Raw genomic sequence first — 21,665 nt, forward strand, 5'->3', positions numbered from 1 at the left:
GCGCGGTTTGACTCAATTTTTCCATAACTGCAACACAATGATGACTCTGTGCTCAGTGCATTATCTTATGACAACAGGGACTGCTCAGACTTTATTCCCAAACACAAGCAGACACATGCTTGAGAGTAAATTCACAAGTTCATCTATAGAACCAACTTGATGGAGTGAGTTCAGAAGATTTCATACATTTTCTGAAGATCTGTTTGGCTTGATAGAATTTTTTTAGCAGGGCTGAACAATATGAAGGAAAGAGTCACATTGCAATGTTTTTGACAGATGTTGAGATTGAGACATGAGTCATGATTTAAGGAGGAATGGTATGTTTTGCATTTTGTTTTCACTGTAAAAAATAGAGAAAAGTAATCTTTAGTATAAGTACTTTTTAATTACACTTAACTGAAAACTGCATTATTATTCCTATCTCTTGTCTTGCCTTTTGATTGCCCTTCAATCTGCATAAGCTCACTTAACACGTTTCAGTAGGGGAAGTCACTGCGCTGAAATTGTTAAAAAACTTACCTAACTTTCAAGGTGCTGATTTACTGTATTGACCGTATGACCTTTCCTCTCGTGCCAGCATCACACACTGTATCTCAGACGTCAGTGAATATCTCACAACAATGCATCCCAAAGAAAGAAACCTATTGATTTTGTAACCTCTCAACCTTTCATCTGGTACTACTGTCGAGACAACCTTTTAAGTTTCAAAAGACCCTCCTGTATCTCCCGAGGCTTTGTTTTAAACACACAAGATACTGTATACAGTGTGTACGTTTACTCACCTAAGAGGAAGCAACCACTGCCTTTGCTGACTTTGTCCTTGTTAACTAATGTAACAATTACTTAATCAATTAATCATTTCAGCAGCTCCTGCATGAACTATACATTTCTTGTAAGTTTCCACTTTTCTAAAACTGGTGCCTTCTGCAAGAACATGTATTCTAGTACTAAACTCAAGTGAACCCAGTCACCTGACACTTATAACAAAACAGCATAAAAAAATGTAAAAAATGCTACAATACCAGACCTAAAAAAGATGGAGGGGAAAACATCACATCCAGATTCCAGATTCATAACTACTACTAAAAAAAAAATAAATAAATAAATAAATCACTGCTGAATTGCTGCAGGCAAAAGACAACAATCGTTTTACAAAGAGATAAGACTCAAGAGCACAGAGTGATTTTGTTTCTCTGGAGCCAATGGTGTTACATTTACTATTTATGTTATAAAAGTCATGCTGCACTTCAGATTGAACACAAGAATCTGTATCAAAGCACTTCAGAATCACGGCCACTACCTCCTGTATTCCCTTGTGTGTGGTCGCTAAGCTGCTGGCTGTTGGACAAGCGTCAAACTCTGGAAGGTGAAAAGAAACCTCAAGCTTAACAGAAGCTAAACACACATTAGTGCAGGTAGCGGGAGCCTTGAAGCAGCATGGAGGTATTAGGGAAGATGTAGGGAGAAGAGGGGAACGGGGAGAGGTGAGGGCCCATACCAACCTGCTCTCACTGCCTTGCTCCTTCTTCTCTCGGACCTTCAGCCACTTCCTCAACAGGAAACGCTTGCGTCGCGGAGAGGCACTAGGCGTGGAGCATCTCGACCAGGAGGAGGGGGCGTCTTCGTCGCTGGACGGCGTGATCTCAATGGAGGGCAGCTGGAGGTACTCCTTGGAGCCCGAGCGGGATCGAGCCGCGACCTGACCGCCAGCTAGCCGGCCCCTATCCACCTCCTTCTCGCTGGGCACGTTCCTCATGCGGCGCATCTTGAAGCGCTTGCGGCGGAGCGTTGGTGTTGAGGAGCTGGATCGCATGGAGCCATCTGACACGACGTAGCTTCCTCCATCTGAGTATGCAGGAGCATCATTTGGAATGCTCACCTGGAGTGAAGGCGGTCTTAAAGTGTCACTCATGGCCCTGATTAGCTTTCTAAAATGAAAACACAACCCCTGAAGCTCTTCTTTTTGAGATCCTTGGTTAAAAGAATGGCAAATTGTGCAGCTCCGCCGCTGGAAGGGCTGTTAGCTAAGCAAAAGTTAAGGTTCAGTGCTGATCGGATGAGGCACTATCTAGAGATCTTGACAATCTTTGGTGGACCTCACACAGCCCTCTCTGTTCTTCTTGTTTATTTTAAAGCCCTATCCACGTGCCAGCCAATGGACTGAGAGACTGGCTGAGAAGTCCTGATAGCAGATATCTTGGGCCTATCAAGTCCTTGTGCTGCTCCTCAGTTGTTGGTTGATATGCAACAGTTCAGTTGCTGGCTGACAGACTGTGAAGAGCAGTCTTGTGGCAGTAAACTCAGCCTCTCAGGCTGATGAGGAGAGGGCTGGGTTAGATAACAAAGGGGGCTTCTGTTCTGAGAGCAGCAGATGAAACATGTATAAGGCCTGTCAGCGAGTGTAACACAACTCCTTTGCTGGTCCTCCCCAGGGACTGGCGGGCTGAGTTACACACACACACACACTTACACATTGGCTATGCGACTGTCCAAGCTGGCAAAGCTGTTACCTTGGCTGCTGTTGCTAATGCTTAAGAGGAAGGCACCAACTGTCAGCCCTTGAATATTGATGCTGATGTTGTGAGTCTGGGAGGTCGTTTGTTGTCACTTTGTGCACATTTTCAAGTTGCTGCAGCAGAGGAAAACAGCGGCAGGCCGGGTTGTCCCGGCAGGGAAAGCTCCGTCTTGTAGTGTGTCGCTGTCTCCACGAAGTTAATGCCTATAGGTTAGAGGGAGGTGATAGGATTGCAAGGTATAGGCAAGGCTGAGGGTGATGATGACCAAGTTAAGCAGCCACTCAAACACACACACACACCCACACACACACACACACACACACACACACACACACACACACACAGGCAGATACCATGATAACCAGTCACAGGAAACAGGCAGCACTTCTGATGGGATGCAATCATTCACACACTGAATTCTGATCTCCTAAATGTACAGTTCCTCTCCACCACCATGCACCAGCCCAATTTTCTGATGTCCGTAAAACCTTCTTTGCCTTAAAATGCAGTTAAATGTATCACAGACTTTTAAATGTATGCTAATTTCCACAAACAAAATCAGGGATAACACACAACCTCTACAGATCACTGTTCACAATAGATAGATATCAGGTGGCTAACTGTTCTGTGGGTCAAAGGGCATCCCCAAAGATGAATGTGCACTGAGGTGAGGCCACGTACTTGAGACTTAGAAAAAAACCGTCTCATGAAATGTTTGACCTTGACTGCGGTGGCAGTGTGTTGACTGGCTAATGATAAATCCTTGAGTTTTCCTGAACGTGGACCAGGACGACCTCTGTCAGTTTTGCAGGTGCAACAGTCGAGCTAACAGAGCCAAGAAATCAAATAAAATGGGGCATAGTAGCAGCCATCTCTGACCAGGCAGTCGGGGTAGAATGGGAGCCCTCTGGATCAAAAATAAGGCAGACGCAAAGTCAATAGTGAACACAACGATCTGCGTTCTTCTCACAGTCTACGACGTTAGCATCACTTGAATAATTGCTCTGCACATATGGCTCTCTCAGCAGGGCGTCTATGAGGTGAGAAACAAATAGCAGGGGGAAGTGCTATGAGCCTACTGAGACAGCAGAGAAAGCATGCACTGTTTGCACAGAAATATTAACACCCTAACCATTTATTACTACTAATAATCTTAATGCATTTTCAAATTAAATTGATTAAATAAAAATGGCTATAAAGCTTATTTGAGGCACAGTATATAAAGTTCTGGCACAAAGGTTTAGACAGGGCATTGCAGAGTCAAAGAGCCCTTACAGAGGATGCAAAACCTTTGCTGTAGAAGCTGGTATAGACCCATAAGGTCAGGAAGTGTGGAGGAGTAATTGATTTGGAATCTGAACAAATTTGCCCTACTGTAAATCTAAGCTTTGTTGCTGCTATGACTCAGAGGAGAACACAACTGTGCAGCGATCTAGCCCCGAGGAAGTGAAAGCATGAAAAAGACTTTTCTTAAGTGGGACAAGTGAGAAAAGGCCTGATCTTATCCAGGATGATCAAGGAGACTTAATAAAAGTGGGATTTGACAACAGCAACACAGACAATAATGCAAAGCCAAGACAAAAATTACTCCGAGCTTTCTGGCAGAGAGGAGCAGCCAAGCAGCTTAAGAGATTAGAAAACTCATATCTTGCATCCTGAAACTGCAGCTAAAATGAATTTTAAGAAATGCTGAAAGACCATAAGACAAAGATAACTTTCATCACTCTCTGTGTTCACAAGGAAGAAATAGTGATTCTGTTGTATGATGTAACGCTACATTTAACCTTCAATGGACAGATACCAATATAATCAGCATAGCAGTTAAATGTAATGTTATGTATAGACTGTCCTTCAGTAAGAACATAAATGTAGAACAGAACTAATAATTGCATAATAATGCATAATGCAAACAAAAGGTTTTGAATGTACACAAAAGGTGTTTATTGAAAAAGTAGGTATCAACCATTCAAACCACACTGACCCACAGCATCAGTGTGTTCATCAGCACAGCCTTATCAGGGCAAGCAAAGCCGACAGTGAGTTCAATAAGGTCCAACACAGAACACTGAGGCTAATCTGCAACCATCAAAACATCAGTGGAGACAAAGAGCACCGCAGAACCAGTGCTGATGAAAGAAGCTGAGCCTGCTTGGCTACTTCAACAACCTGCATGAAGAACTTTTTCAATAATTTCAAAATACAGGTAATTTGTAGATGGCGCTGTATTTACCCAAAGACCCACTAATAACCATACACTGTTTAGCCAAATGGCTTGAAGCTGATTATTCTGCTTCCCACCACTTATTTATTGATAAAACAGTAAATTCAAACACTGCTATCAGTGTAAAAGAGATAGCGAGCCAAACACTGTGGCTTCCCTTTGGATTTTGCCAGCACGGATTCATTCACAAATATTTGATTTGAAGCAATTGGACTGTTTAAAGGTCAGTGGAAAGGGGCAGGAATACAGCGCGCTTCAGCGTGCACGCTCCCCTTCCTGCTGAAAGAAAACCTTTCAACTCACTTGAGAAGGGAGATTTATTGTTTTTATTGCTCAAAGAACTAAAAGTCTGAGTGATGCTTAAAGTTCTACCAGATAACACTGCATATTCTTCATTGAACGCTATTCTGCTCCATCTAAATCTGAACACTGCACTTTTTGTTTAGAAAAAAATAAAGGACATGAAGATTCAATAGAGGAGTTTTAGGCTCTGAGCCTCAACAATCCAGGTAACTTACCAATGTTGTTAAATTATGTATTATTATGTGTTATTGTATGCTGTAAACGATAAACAACAACAAAGATAATTACAATAGACTACTGATTTATTCCCCTGGCTTTATTAAATCATCATGAGGTCTTGTTGAATACTTACTATTGACATGTTCTCTATGAAGTGTTCTCAAATTCATAGTGAAGATGGAGTTCAAAACAACAACAAAGCGTCTGCTGACAGACGCAATATCACTGACGCATGTTCCAACACGGCATTGTTTATGTTCCCATAAACACGCGCAATGTAGACCCAAGCAAAAGCACAAAGACACACACACACACACACACGCACAACAACACACACTCACACCTGGAGGCTGAGTGTGGAAGTGGGGGAACGTCATGCATTAATCATGGAGAGACGACGTTTCTCGTTACAGTTTCACACGTTCTAGTCGCCTCGGGTCGTACTTTGGCATCGCCGGGCTCAACTCAGGTGAGCGGGTGATGTCACGGTTGAGCACACGGGCACGGCTGAGAACGTAGTTAAAGAGTGTTGTTTCAAGCCACTGCCATGATTTTCATGTGTAGTTTTTAGATAGTGTCACATCTTAGAAAAGAGAAACAGTGTGAAACACTGCTCTCTAGCGGGAGAGCGCGTTGATACACATGTGCATGTCTAAGCCCACTATAACAATATTAAATAAAAATAAAGTGCACAGCAGGACAGACCCTAATGGTCTAGCCATCTTGTGACTCAGTGCGTTGTGCACTTTGCCATGCATACGTTAGCGGAGTCAACAGATGGACCTACCGCGGAGAGGCTTTGCTGTTACAGCTGAGACGGAGAGCACTGTTTTCCATCACCGTGATGGCTACACAGCACAGAACGGCCATGTGATTGCTTGCCTTTCACGAGTCATTACTGACCATCAAAGTTCAGCTCTATTGTTCCCCGCTTCTCTATTCTTAGCACCGTGTCCCAGTCAGCACAATGTCAAAGACCGTGGGCAGATTACAGAGGCATGCTAATGCTGATTAAACTAACACTCATGAAAATACATGCTGCATAAAGTGCTCTGATTAGTCAAATGAATTCTTAACAAGGGCACAAAACAGAACATCTGAGGACTGGCAAATCTCTTTGCCATGGTGAATAAAGTATGAAAAGGAGTATAACATTGAAGAGGCTGCAGCAACAATCCTTACCAATCCTGAATCTACCTGTGCAGGATGCTGCAAAAATAAACCTATGTACCTGATTTGTACCATGAAACTTGTGTGAGGATTAATATGAGACTGATTATAGCTGTATTGTGAATGCCACCATAGCTTCATGGAAAAGGCATGTAAGGATAAAACAGACATGTTAATTAAAATAGCTATAGATAGGCCTCAAACTGACTCGACAGTCCCACACTCCAGGATGTGGCCTAGAAGTTCACAGCACTGTTAACTCAGGAGACAAAGAACGAAGGGACTGACTTTACCATACAGAACTGAAAAGTACATTAAGTGATACGTATCATTCAGCATATGTTTTCAGTTACTGTAACATGCTGATTCGGACTCAAGGACAACCCTAACCCAAACTAACAGGAAGTGTTGTCGGCTAATCCATAAAACATAGAGATGGAGTTTCCGGACTCTGCACCCAACCTTATCCCTAACCCTAACTAGTAAGTGGCGCTATAGGAAACACAATATTCGAGGGGGGGACAGACTTTGACGCGACACCAGTCCATGTGGCTCGCTTCCCCTGAGATCAGCTGAATCCCAGGCAAACATGCTGAAGGCTGGCATCCAACCAGCTCTAAAAGAAGACAGATATGACAAGAAATCTGCCGCAGTGTGGCTGTTCAAGTCCTGCCCATATACAATGACCAAAAGTTGGAAACGTCACAACTGAGACAAACTTCAGCAAATGCTGCCGCCGTGTCTCCTGCACACCTTAGTGAGGTTGTGTGAAGATGCTCTCACCCTGTCCCCTGCTCACAGAGACAGCCAGCTGACGGCAGGTCGCCACATGGGATTGAGAACACCTGAAAATACCCAAAAGCTCCAGAGAGCTCCACGTGAGAGACGTACCAGCTGGCCAGTCTGCAATGTGCGACCAACAGCAGCCCAACAGCTCTGCTTTATTCACTAATTTGTATGGTGAGTAGTTATTAGCAGTGCGTGTAGGTTAGCAGTTTAATAAAGCTTTTATTTATAAAGAGCCTGGTTATGGGAGTTTGTGTGTATGAAGTACTACAGTCACTGTGCATGAGTCAAGAAATCCAGAACCGAGACTGAATTAATTAACTGAATATCATTTTCAGTTCTTTAAAGGTGGTGCCCTGAGGTGAATTTAATGCAAGTTAAATTCTGTTACTTAGCATAAATATTATTTCTGATAGCCCAAAGTCGAGTGGAACCACTCTTCTTCATCTTTTGTACGGATAGATGTTTTCATGCTGTATAATTTTGGTTGGCTCTTCGAGGCTTATCATATTGTTGCATATTTTGGTATCCTTTCAGGCTTTCTGCTACATTTGAGACCTCTTCTTCTAACAAAAGGGCTATTTTCCAAGGGAATGAAAAAAAAAAAAAGAGGAGACAAATTAGGTGAAACAATATTTTCACATAAAATATTTATACCCTGCGTCTGCGCAATGTCTCACAGGCATGATGCTATTCATGTGCCGCTATGTGGAGTCCATACTAAACAACCTGCTCCCCATACAAAAACGTACCAGTGAGCAGCTCCTCATTCATATGGCAGCGCGTCATGCAACACAACAGGGCAGCGGCACATTATTACTGTGGAGTGACGGGAGAATATCACCTGCCCTGTGAAGCTGTGATGAGATTATAAACCCTGCTCACGTAACAGGCTTCAGTCCACCTTACCTTTTCTCTTCCTGTGCTAATCTACTGCATAAACTCCAGTCACACTGGCATCTGATTGCACACCGACCCACTGTAAAAAATGAAGGTGCACATTGTCCTGCACATGACTGCATTCAAAACAGACTGGTCTCTTTCTTAGTGGAGCTCTGCTGAGGTGCTGTGCCGTTCACCACCCTGTTTACTGTAAAATAGCTTCATTGTAAATATCACAGTTGTATCTACTTACAAAAAAAGTTAAATGAACAAGGCAAAGTAAAGGATTATCCCACAAGGCTTCTTCACAAATGTTGAGGGTTTTCATCAGGCATCATATACAGTACAAGCAGAGACATACAGCCGCTTTAACAGTATTACATATTATTCTGTGCCCTCAGCGCATCCCTCTTGTTTACAGCTGGCTATGTCACGCAGTTCTCGTCATAAAAAAAGGGCTACCCCTCCTCTCCTTCTCTTTGGTCCATGTCTTTTGAGACTTGCTGTACTGATCAAAACCCCAGCTTTCATCTCTTATTTAGACACCCTGGCTTCTAAAAATAGCCTTGTTACACTATGGAAACAGGAACAGCTCTTTAGTGAGGTAAAACACAGCATGTGGTATTGCAAATGTGAGGCTGTAGTTGAGACCCAGATTAGCTGAATTAGAGTTGAGACAAACCGAATCCCAAAAATGTTTACTGCATTTTAATTGAAGGTATGCACCGGGGATGAATTGGCCAAATGTGTTCTGAATGAATTTGAGATTGAGAATAGGCCATATTGTTGCAGAATAATGCTTTATGTTATGCCTGCATGTTCTTCATAAAGCTCAGAGTTGTCAAAAGGCCTCATTGAAACACTCCCCGTACAGGGGTTCACTAATTGGTAGATACACACCATGCTGAACCAATTCCCAGTGGATGTTTTTCAAGGCAGATACTACAGAACAAAAAAAAAAAAAAAAACTTGCTTCAGCTTCAGTCTATAACTGCTGGATTCTGGACGCAAAACACCAAACACAAAGCCAGTTTGTGGTTCGTTACAGTGTTTTAACCTACATGACAGCAAGATTTGTCTGAATTAGGTCTGACTGGTTCTACTAGATTCTAGTTTTACGACAGCAATTAGGAGCCATTAAGTGATGTGTAGTTAATGAAGTGCTGATGAGACATTCTGTTTGGATCTGTCACGCTGTACTGCCTCTCATGTTTGGTGCTGCTCATATGAGTGATGTGTTTATGTGGCTGTAGGTCTCCATCTGGCTGCTCTAATGCTCCACTAATCCTGTACAAGTGGCCCAAAACTTGTGATGAAATCTGGTGAGCCTGAACACTTCAGCCTAAAATCAACTGGCAGGTACTTCTTTTAGTTTAGAAGATGCTCCTCATTACATCCTTTTCAGGTGTAATGAAAGGATTGCCGTGTCCTAAATGACTCAAAAATCAGCAGGTGGTGGTGATTTTGGAGCTCCATCAGATGGAATAATCGTCCCCGATCCGAGGATGTGAAACTGTGCCAGATTCTAGATCCACGCCCACAACTCTCAATGCCTTCACTGCACATAAATAAGAATCCAGTAAAGTGCACTGTTTGCTGACAAACTGTTATCATTATTTTACTTTGTTGTAATGTTTAAAAGCCTGTTGACTACAATGTGGTACAATCAGGCAAGAACTGTGCCCTCTTTTTCAGAAGCAATGCTACCATTTAAAAAAAACAAACAAAAAAAAAACCCTGTTTGTCAGATATCAGTACCCAGGAAATCCATGGTCAAACCACACAGAGTGCTTAGCAGGGAAAAAACCCAGCCAACAAAACCTACACAGCCTCTCGAACCGACGTACTGACGACAAAACAAAACTCTCATAAACTACAGAATGAGTCATTTCAATAGATAGGGTCGATGCCTTCTAATACCCAAGCCAGCACATGGGAAAAAACACCTCTCCTCGGCTTGTACATCGCCACTGAAACCACATGATTTAGAGGTCGAAACCATCTACAGCACATACAGTCAAGTGTAAAAGACATGTACTAGCACTGCAAATGATAATAATACAGGTCACTATAATTACTCCCCCGAGAAATCACCCTGAAGAACCTCATCCTTCAACACAACCTGTGACACTTCTTTATTTACAGTATGACTGAAGTACAGACAACTGCGAGCAACAGCGCTCTGTCTCCACCAACTGTCATTTCCTGTGGGGTTAAGAAGCATTTTCCCAGGCCTGACAGCCACAAACAGCTGAGAGAAGAGGGGCTGTCGGAAACTGTGAGATGCATTCAAAGTGGTCTTATTCAGAGAGTGAGAGCTGGCCAGAGCGACAGCCACAAGCGAATTTCCAACTGCTCGCGTTGGGAGCATGCTGTTGTTTAAATGCCAGTCAGCTACAGGCCTTTCCTCAGTAACACAATCTCCACAACAGTAAGACATCGGAGCATTTCTTTGATCTGGTTCAGGGTAGAGATGTACGGAGGTGCAATTCCACTGTGCTGGTTAAAAACGAGCTCTGACACCTAATGTAACTCCCAAAACACAGCGTCTTAACAGTTTGATTTCTGTATGTGTCTCAGTGGGTGCTATAAATAAGTTGACCATTGAATTGTTTCCATTTTTGCACTAAGCTACGATAAACAAATCCCGGGGCTACGAGCTGGACGCTGAAAGGAACTGAGACTGACCTCATTTGAGTTTGGTCAAAAATGAAAATCAAGTGTATTTTCTAAAAAAGTTTTTTAACTGCCCCTTTAATATGTGAATTTTCAATACAAATGTCACATGTTCATACTGTATCAAAGAGAAATGTCAGAGACATACACGTGTGCATCCACGCACGCATGCACACAGAGAACTGAACAAGATCCTGCTGTGACACATGGGGATAAACTGAAGATTGTGATTGAGGCCTCCTGAGGTGTTTTTTTCAGAACATGCTGTGCTGCATGTGTTTGACCCACAGACAAGTCCTCTCAAACAGCTGGACAGTAGTCACCTTATAAAACCAACCAACCAAGGATCTGAGTCTGTTACAGTCACCACACACACTCCTCATGTCGACTTCCGAGGCTTGATCAGGCACATCAACCAATCAGTACAGACTGTTTGTTATCATTTGTTATCTTCTGAACCAAAGCTTGTTTTGTGTTGTTTCTGTTTATTCAGATATTACACACGCACACACACACACACACACACACACACACACACACACACACACACACAGACACACACACCTAGCTACACAGCGTGGCCAGACTCCTTTTGGTCTTGCTCAGCTCTGGGAATATTCTAAGTGTCTGTTTCAACCTAATCTTCACACCAGCAAACTTGTACTGGTAACTACAAACAGAGTGGCATGTACACAGGAGATATGGCCAAGGTCAGAAACAAATGAAACGTATTTTAGGACCAACCTGTGAAACAACTGAACTAAATGCTTGGTGGACCCGTGTGCACTTCCATAGAGCTTTTTATTACAGCCTACAGGACTCACAGACACAGTGTTTGTTTTACTGACCACAGTGATTGTTGCAGCCAATATCAAGGTTAAAACTTGGATCAAGCAGGATCTTTGTTCGACAGCTGGGCTACATGTACTAGGTTGTGGCCTTTATTCACACAGTAAGAACCTGCATTCCTTTTTTGCTCTTTTCAGCATGATCAATACTAAGTTGAACGTTCATCAGTGAAATATGAAAAAACACTTTACGATGGTGCACATTTAGTGCAGTGTAGAGTATATTTTACTTAGAAAAACTATATAAATAAAATGCAGAAATATCCACAAATATAGTGAAGTTAGTTCTATGAACCTGCCTACAACGATGGAGACATGACAACAATCAGATGGTAAAATGTGGTCTTACACGAAGCATGGACGGACAGCAGGAGCCGGGGATCGAACCCCCACCCTGCGACTGAAGCCTCATGTTCTTTAAGACAGGCTCCGTGGAAAGGCACGAGGACCTTCTGCTCCAGCATGAACAGACAGAGCACGCAGATGGCGAACACTCGCTTGTCGATAGAGACATTTACTGAAACACTGAATAAAGTTTGGTGATGCACACACAGCGGCACCTGTCTCAGACAGGAACTGGAGAGGCACAGCAAGTGCATGAACACTGCAGGAAATTACCTTGCATTCCGGACTACGGGGCATGTATTTACAGTCGGGAAACACACTGTTTACCCATAAATCAACTCTTTAACCTGTGCGTTTCATCGATGACGACGTGTAAATTGTGAATCTACGTCGCGCGCTGAGTATGACTGCGCACGGTACCGACTACACTGTCGTCGTTCCGGGTTCTGCAGCGCAAAACATCCACAAACAGAGCAACAAGTGTCAGGTCCAGCAAACGACAGCAAACCCCGGCAAAACTCTGACATGTTTCGTCGCTGTCTGAGCTGCGTATTTACCTTCGATTCGACCTCGCCAACTTCCACAAACTTCTCCGTCCGCCACAGTTAAACAGCGCCAAACCCACAGCAGGGCTTCATGGCCGGCGCTCATCCATGCTGACAGGTTGAAACAAATCCGGTGAGGTGGGCTGCTTTGTTTACCAAACTCAAATCAGTGCATCTCGGAGGCGGGGACCTGCAGCCCGTTACTTCACGGATGAGAGGCGCAGAGAGCAGACCACCGAGCTGTGACCTATCAGTGTCTGCCCAGACACCACAAATGACCTCCCTTCTTTTAACCTGTTAGTGGCGCGAGCGCTGCGGAGAGCCACGCGCTGTGATTTACACACCGTTGCTTTTAATCGAGTATGATATGAGTATTGCATGCAGCAGGTCAAAGGAACAAGTTGATGTTGTAAAACGATAAAACTTTGAAGACTTTTTATAGGCATCGTGTAAGTGTTGCTCCAAGAAAGATGATCTCTACAGTGAATGGAAAAGCACATACAGTAAAGTACTACAACATACTGTGGTACTGTGTGTTTCATGTTTATGTGTACTGAAATAAACACTAATTAGCCACACTTCTCCAGTGTGTGTTCTGTGTGTAGTCGAGATTGATTAGAAGTGAAGGTGCTGTGAGTCTGACATGCAGGCTGAAATCATTATGCACAAGTACTGTGGTGAGAATTTACTATTCTTGAAAATCACCTCATTCAATTTATTTATTTTGCAAACAAATGCTTCAATTCCTGTGATTGAGAGCTATATCCTGCCTTGACTATGTAAACTATGTTTATGAAGTGCAGTACACAGAAACTGAAAGGACAGCAAACAGTCATTAAACAGGTAGCAGTAATACTGAGAGTAAGACATAGCATAGTCACATGCTGTCCTGTACTGAAGTGTATATGCTGCAGTGTCTGCACACAGTGGCTGCGGACAAAGGCAGAGAAACACACCAGCAGGGTGCACGCTCACTCAGATTTGTACCTGGAAACCGCCAGACTTTCTAAAATATGATATAGACTATGTCCGTTTTCACATTTTGTTTCTGCTGCCACAGTAATGTGAAGAATTAACAATCTCCCCTAATCTAATGTGGACATCAAGAGACAGTGAAGGCATGTTTTGCAGGATGTCTGTAACCTGTAAAAGATGGCGGGAGGAGAGAAGATTACCAGATTGCAGTGATTTATGTCACAGATCACGAAGCCTGAACTTTTCCGCCTCTTCGGGAACAAAGGGTTAAAGGTTACAGACAAACAATGTGGGCTGTCTGTCTGTCTGTCTGTCTGTCTGTCTGTCAGTGTGTGATTAAGCTGTGTGTTTGTGTATTTCCAGCCCTCCTCCTCTGACTGTGGCTTTTTCTGGGGTCTTGTGCGCAGAGCATGCAAAACGCTGCTGTACGGCAGAAGCGACTCGGTTCTTGGATTCTACAGACGGCTTGAACAATGACTCTATTGATGGGAAAGTGACAGAAAGAAAGAAAGAGAGAGAAAAAGGCAGACAGTGCAACAGATGAGACCGGGACAGATCTGCAGTTATTATCCGATCACAATCAACATCATTCACTGTCACAAAAAGACTTCTTACGAGAGAGACGGGGCTTCTGGGAATGCTGACTGAAGCTTCCACAGCTCGAGACTGTCAGTTCACTTTTGAGATACATTTTGATCTTACAGGTGCATTTGGGGAACAGAGATTTAAAGCAAACCACAAATGACCTGGGATTTCCATTTCAGCGCTGTTTTATCATGCAGATGAATTCAATATATTATGCAGTCCATCTGCTTAAGATAGCTTAAATTCCCATATCTCATCAAAAACATGGGTTCTGATCGACTTCCATTAGGCTGCTCTCAGGCTACAAAAAGGGTTCAAGGCATTTTTTTTTTTCATTCATGAATCATATTTTGTCCCTCTCCATCTTCTATCTCTGTAACTTCAAAGATCTGTTCATGCATCAAACAACTGTGGTGCACAACTGTCTCATCAGACTCCAAAACACACAAGGGAAAACTTCCTTAATATTCATATACAGTAGTTGACATTTTACAAACAACACAACATATTCTTAAGATCAAGCTGTCTATTCTATGTTTAGAGGTAAACACGCATGAAGCGCAGACATCCAGATGCTAAATATAGTCTGCTTCACTGGGACAGCTAATGGATTTTCACACTTGTGTTATGGCTATATAATTATTGGGTCTGTCCCTGGAGGGCAATGAGATTAAGATGCGTTTGATATTTTCACCAAAGGCATCAAATATTATATTTGATTCATTATGAATCATATGGGAAAAGGAGACGACGGAAGCTTGTTCAGAGACGCATCGCCACAAACCCCTGTTGATGGGTTACAGCTCAAGATTCCAAGTGTATATCTAACTCCTAATGACTGATAAGAGGGAGGTCAAAGCTTCAGAGAAACAATGAATTTAATACTGATTTTTTTTATCTTCGGACTTAAATCTTCCCAGCTTCTCCCAAATCACCTACACATATTCCACGTTTGTGTGCCAGACTCTAAGTGTGTGCTTGTTGGGTACAAGTTGGGTACTCGGCCTAAAATAGCTCCTGTTTGATAAGACTCCAGTTGTACTGTGAGAGGCTTCTGTTACAACAAGTCAGTGCTCTGATGAATAGGAAATCACTGTAGGTGCTGTTGTTGTAATGTGCAGCCACTGAGACTAATTCATGGCATGCACCCTATAACGACTCTGTCGTTCATAGATGCCACATTACTGCCGACTGGGCAGCTCATGAACTCATAAAATCCCATATCAGCTATCCATTAGCCCACATGCGCAGAGCGGCTGCAGTGTTTTTGCATATAGATAAGGTGGACAAAATGAGAGCACTTTCCAAAATCACTCTCTATTTACTACATAGTGCACTTTATTTCTCCTCTGCCTCTTTATTCAAGTGTGAAATGAATCCACTGGATGAGTCCTTGTATTCATATATAAAAAAGTAGTGTCCATGGCATTTACGTTCACTAGCTCTATCACAAGTACAATAATAATCTTAAAATGCAAGCATCAAATATATATGAATCTGTGTATAATTATTTATAAATATATAAATATGGCTTCAAAAGATTCGTCACTTTTTCAGTTTGATCGCTGACCTTGCATTATGGGCTAGCAACCACAGCAGGGATAAGCGCAGCCACCTCCGTGCCCTCTGTCACATTTCACTGCCAGCAGCTACCCCACAACCAGACGGCAGCTGTGCATCTGTTAGCAGCCCTTCTCCCAGCACTCATCTTGGAGAATTAAGCAGTGTAATTCCAGATGACCTCAGGTGGGAAACACACTTTTGCTAGTGCATGGTACCAAAACAGACCCTGGCTTGAGCGCTCTGTGAAAGGCACTGGTGCACAATGTTTCCCTAGTAGACAATTTAGGGTTCATGTATCATGAGATTTAATGTTTACAGTAAAGGGCTGTGAAAAATGTGTTCACTGAGCACTGAAGAAGCATGTCTCACCCCCTGAAACCTCATTTAACTTGCTTTTGAGAAGGCCTTGCAGCTTTGTTGGGTAGGTACGTGGTGTGCTAAGTAGACCACAATCATATCAGTTGTTTCATCTTTGTGTTCTTTTCCTGAATTGTCATCCACCTTTTAGATTCTTAAAAATATTGGGATGTTTACCAACATCAAAGAAAGGGTATGTTAGCATAGAATAAAATGTCCCATACAAGCTATTGTAGTCTTACATAGTGTTGTGAATGGTGCTGATACAGCTATTACAATGTCGCTGTTTTAGTGACTTTGCTTGGAACTAGGAAATGACTTTGGCTTCGGACTGTTTGTGTATGAACTGGTAGGTTCAATAGCGAGAGTACCAGACTCTAGCATACTTAGCCATTCTTATAAATAATAGTCTGTGCTATCCGTTTGCAATTAATTCACATCGACTCAGTTGAATTTTCATTTCAGTGTCACCATTAAAATATTCAGCAATTAAGCATATCATGTCATGGACTTATTAGCATTGCTAAGTGTGGTCACAAGTCATCAAGCTGTTATAAATGATGCTAGCGATGCAATTTTTTATAATGTCTCTCTGCTAGACCATGCTGCCACCCAATACGCAAAATGTCACCATTTCTGTTTAAAGAAAAGATTGCAGGTCCACCACGTGACGTCTAAGGTAGTTTTAGTGCTGTCAGGCTCACCCTATTACTGACACATCACCTGGGACACTGCAGCTTCAAGCTGTCTGGCACTGACAGCACCGGCAACACTGATGAGCGTTATGGTAAACATGCCAGCCTATCTACATGCACTACACTGGATATAGCTATACTGCACAGCCTGCTGCACTGTGCAGCTGAATGCTCTTATGAGTCCATGAGCGCTGGAGATATAGAATGTAAAGAAGGAAAATGGGAAAAAAAGAGAAAAATGGAAAAAATCAGCGGGGGAAGAAACTGTGAGATGGAGACGGAGAATGAGAGATACAAACAGTGGCAGATGTAGGAGAATGTGCAGGCTTTGAACCACTCCTGGTAAAGTAATTGCAGTATGTGCCATCATCACATTCATCTTCAGCCTCCTATCTGGCAACTCCAGAAGTATGGAGAGAGAGAGATCGGTTGTTATTTTCTGGTCCTCCTCCTCCTCCTCCTCCTCCCTGCACCAATTCATGAAAAGACTCTTCACATACAGTTTGTATATAAGCTACGAGGTGAGAAATATACAGAACAGGCGTGGGGTTGAGACAATTGTGCTTGGTTTCCACGGTAACAATGGGTAGATGATGTTCATTGACTGCTATATTTAACTGTCTCACCATCAGATTAAAGAAGTTTGTTCACCGGTATGTTACATGGACTGTTTACTAAAAACAAGTGCAGTAGAAGTTTTAGTGGGATTTATTTTCAACATGCTATAATGAAGGAATAATGTTGTTTTTAAGTACTTTGATTTTTACTCCATGAAGCTGGATTTCATCCTCCAACGTGTCAAAGCACACGCAAGTAAATGACAGCCAAATGTGCATAATTATCACTAATTTGATGTTACAGTGAGATAATCATGAGTAGCTCCTTCCGTACATGGATTATAGGCTCATGAGGTTAAAGCCTTTTCACTCACAGTCTATCAGGATAAAATTACAAAGTCTCTTTATCTGCTGAATCTTAAGAGCCTCTCTAATGTGGCAGTCTGTTGATGTCAGTGGGCTGGAAGGAAGTTCATCATTAATGTGTGTCAAGTTACTCAAATTTTGTCTCATTTGTAATGAGAAGGAAAGTCAAATCTCAGCTATTGAACTTTTAGCACCTACAGTTCAAATTCAGCTTCTCTCTCTGTCTTTCTCTTTGTTTCAGAGAGCTGTTGAATCAACTGGTGTATTATCTTGTATTGTTTGTGTGCGTTACTGGCAGAGACTTGCAGAGGGGGAATGAGATGGCTGATGTTGCAGGTCCAACTGGTTACCATCAGATGTTACGATAGTTTCCGTACTGTATGGACGTCCCAACCCTTTGAGCATTGCTGAAGGAATTCTGTCTTTCTCTGCTAGTGTCCTAAGATATACTACAACATGCTAATCATGTTCTGGCATGAATCCCAGACTCATATCAGTGAATTATTTTTTTTCTACTTGCTAAACTCTGTGGAAATGTGTTCATATTGTGGGGATTTCCTGCTTAAAGACAAAAGACAGAATGTGTATCAGCTGTAAAGTTGGTTGGAGAGACAAAGGAGACAGAGTTGGTAAAATCAAGCACTGAAATGTCCACATGTCTACTGAGTAGAGACAGCAGGGGCTCTGATGGTAAAGTATTTGAGAAGTTTACATAAACAACAATTCACATTGTTCTTTGAATCTGTCTGGGTGTGTTGTATATCTGTCATGAGGTGAGAAGCAATGAGGTCATTTTCTAACATTTTGTTGGGTCTTCAAGTTCATTTATACAGTTGGTATTCAAGTGCTGCTCCACAGCAGACTGGAGGAAATAACTCTGACAACACTTGCTACTGATTTATTACACAAAATAACATATTTGAAGTCACCTTGCCACTTGGCTGCATGGGGCCAGAGAGGAATTATTAACACAGTTCCAAGCAGAATGGAAAGTTCAGCCGTATCCACTGCACTGACATGAAGATATGTCTTCCTGCTGTATTTGTATTTGTATTAATGTATTACTTAGATGTTTTTGTTTTGGCAGAAAATGTCACAAGAGTAAGGGAGATTGCATTTTGTAATAAGGATAAAGATATTAAGAAACACAGAATTGAATGTCTGAGGTAGATAAATACATAGAGACGCTACGTGTTTCAGCCCTTACCGCATACTGTACTGGCACCCTTTGCTGCATGCCATCACCTCTCTGTCTGTCTCTCTGTCCTGCCTTTCCTGTTTCTCTCCAGCTCTCACTATCTAAATAAAATACAGCAGAAAAAAAAAAAAAAAAAAAACTTGCAAAAAACTAGTACATACAGTGACAACACACAAAACATATGCTCATTGTTTCAGGACTGCAGGCAAAGTCAGCTGAGTATCCAAACAAAGCAAGGACAAACTTGAATTCATCACACTCTGCTGTGGTGACACAAGCGTTGGAAATACGGCTGACGAGACGAGCTTGCTATTGCATGAAAAAGATTGATCCTCATTTCTGTCTATACTCTCATTGCCCTACGCAGTGAAGCAGATCATAAATCCCAGAGATTACGGCAAAATGACATTGGGACGTTATGACCTGCCATTGTTATGGATGAAGAAGCTGTGAGTCACTGTGTAACAAAGTAAATTATGCCATGTTTGCTTGTTTTTTTTTATTTTCTTCTATTCCCAGATGAAATGTCACTACACACCACCACTGTGGCGTGACAGGCCTCGACAGCAGGAGACGTTAGCATAAAGGGGGCTTTAAATCTATAGTATTCTGTTGGACCACTGAGCTCTTCAGTCTGTTTTGAAAAGCTCTTGGCAACGATCCTCCGGTCCTGTTCAGCGAGTGAATATGTTTAACGTTGCTTTTTGCATCAGAGTGACGAACAGTGTGCAGCTGAGTCTGCAGACAGGCACAATCTGTTCTTTCCATTCTGAAAAATATTCTTCGATGAAACTGTGATGAAGTCACGGGAGTGAAAAATCACACTCCTGGAGACATGTGAAACAGCTCAATATGTCTCTGCGGCTGTGTGGATGAATATTTTGCACTTTATGCAGAGAGATTAAACAGTTACTTAAACCTATGCTGATCCAGGGATGTGTTGTTATATCAGAAATGACTGAACACGATTATTAGAATGAAAACAGAACATACAGCCTCACAAAAAACAGGTGGCATAGAAGACATTGATTTGTTATTGGATTTGTGCCATTTTATAGCATCTTCTCCCATCCCTCTAAAGCCAGGAAAGGTGCAGGCTGACACAGGCTGACACCTTCAATCGCAGTTCCAGCATAGATTTGAAGCATTAGATGCATTCACTCGAAGAAATCTATCAGCCTCAGCCATCACGGATGGAAAAGAATCACAGAGAGAACTAACTGACCATCAACCTGACAGCGTTTGAGATGTGGGGCTATAAAGAGTCACAGGGTAATTAAAGTCAGCTGGGAGACAGAGGACAGGGCTATTTCTGTTATCAAAGATGACATTTTTTTAACTGTTGGGCCTTGAGGCCGAGTCAGTGTCTGTATAGTATGGCGCCCAGGGGTGCCACTTCAGCAGAGATAATGAGCCTCATATCCTTCCAAGTACATCTACTCTCCAGAGCGTTCGCTTCTTGAAATGAGGAAGGATGTTTTTTCACAGTAAACACGGAGCACTCTTTTTACGGTCACTGTTATCTTATTAAAATGATCGTAAATGGCTGACAAAACATTAGGGACATCTCAGTGATGGTCACTTACAGCCCCTTTGGCTTTATCTACATGGCTGATGGTGATTTGATACGGGAAATTAATATTTGCTTCTCAGAACACTTTGTGAAAATGTTTTTACAGACAGTGTCTCTCTGGAGGAATATTTAGCTGTTAGAATCCGGATTTTTGCAAATTCACACGCACCTACAGGTCATGCAGGTGATAGGTGAGGATGATGTAGAGATGGCTCCAGCCTATAGATTGATATAGAAGATGATACGTTGATATATTTTGTAGCTTTTCAGTGTGCCCCATCATCTTGCTCAGCAGATGGCGTCTGCTCAGTTGTTCTGGATAGTGGATGTTCAAGTTTTCTTTTTTTTTTCCCCCCAGCTGTTTAAGGACTTCTAGTCTACGGAAAAACTGAACCTGTGATGATTTGTCCTTGATTGAATTTTAATGTGAGCCTTTAAAGCTCAGCTTCTGAGCCACCATTCGGCAAGAAGTCCTCATAGCGTGGGGATAAAATGAAAACATCTACATTCCATTACTTTTAACTTGAAATTAATATTACCTTCTTTGATTGAGTAAGATTAAAGCCTGGAGTCATCGACAACTCAGCCTGAACTTCTTCAAACAGGCACCCTCTGTTTGAAGGAAGGTTCAAGGAAACTGCCAGTCTGAGGGGTGATCGCGTATATTTTCTTTTGCCGCCCTCTCTCGCCTCTAATGTAAAAGTATGGAATTATCCACATCCTTTACTTTAATCCTCAAGTGTGGGCTTTTAACTGTGTTGCTAGGAAGAAGATTTCGCATTGTCCAATTATGTCTCGATGCTGAGCACTTAATCGATATTTCAGAAGCTAAAATCATCCTTTTTCTTGCATTTCGTTACGCACTTAATGAGAAAAACTTGCCATGACTTTCCATTTCAGCGTGAAAAACAACAACAACAAAAAAAAAGCAGTGACATGATTAAGCAGCCACCATCAGGAGCGAACGGCCATCTGGAAAATGCTACAAGTAGTTAATTAGTCCTGAAGAAACAGGCAACTTTCCAGCTGTAGCTGAAGAAAATGTCGAACATAGTCAGCGCCTCTCCGAGGACCACGGCATCAACTGCTCATTAGTAGTTTATGGAGAAATGTTTTACTTTCTCTTAGAGTAGAATTGGGTAGAAATGGATCGGACATTCCCATTTGCTTAATTTTGCCTGGATCAATATGCAGTCCCGTTCCTGTAAAATATCACCGTAATGTGTTCATTTAAACAACCTCTGTGACGACACTCACCACATACAGGCTACAATGAGGTATTGAT

At 42.3% G+C, this 21,665-nt stretch overlaps 1 protein-coding gene across 11 annotated transcripts in view; it reads right to left on the bottom strand.

The window, feature by feature from the left end:
* gramd1bb (GRAM domain containing 1Bb) overlaps nucleotides 1–12,577 on the bottom strand; it is an 80,079-nt gene extending 67,502 nt beyond the window's left edge. For 2 of the 11 annotated variants that reach the window (XM_076735785.1, XM_076735777.1), the window contains exon 1: nucleotides 1,503–2,392. In XM_076735785.1, the coding sequence (XP_076591900.1) occupies nucleotides 1,503–1,912 (410 nt within the window). In that variant the 5' untranslated portion in view covers nucleotides 1,913–2,392. Of the gene's footprint in view, nucleotides 1–1,502; nucleotides 2,395–12,523 lie in introns of those variants that run through there. The other 9 variants (XM_076735783.1, XM_076735775.1, XM_076735780.1 and 6 more) reach the window with 7 other exon arrangements.
* Between the last annotated feature and the right edge of the window lie 9,088 nt (nucleotides 12,578–21,665).

The sequence above is a fragment of the Chaetodon auriga genome, chromosome 7 (genome assembly GCF_051107435.1).
Source record: "Chaetodon auriga isolate fChaAug3 chromosome 7, fChaAug3.hap1, whole genome shotgun sequence".
In the NCBI taxonomy this organism is placed as follows: Eukaryota; Metazoa; Chordata; class Actinopteri; order Chaetodontiformes; family Chaetodontidae; genus Chaetodon; species Chaetodon auriga.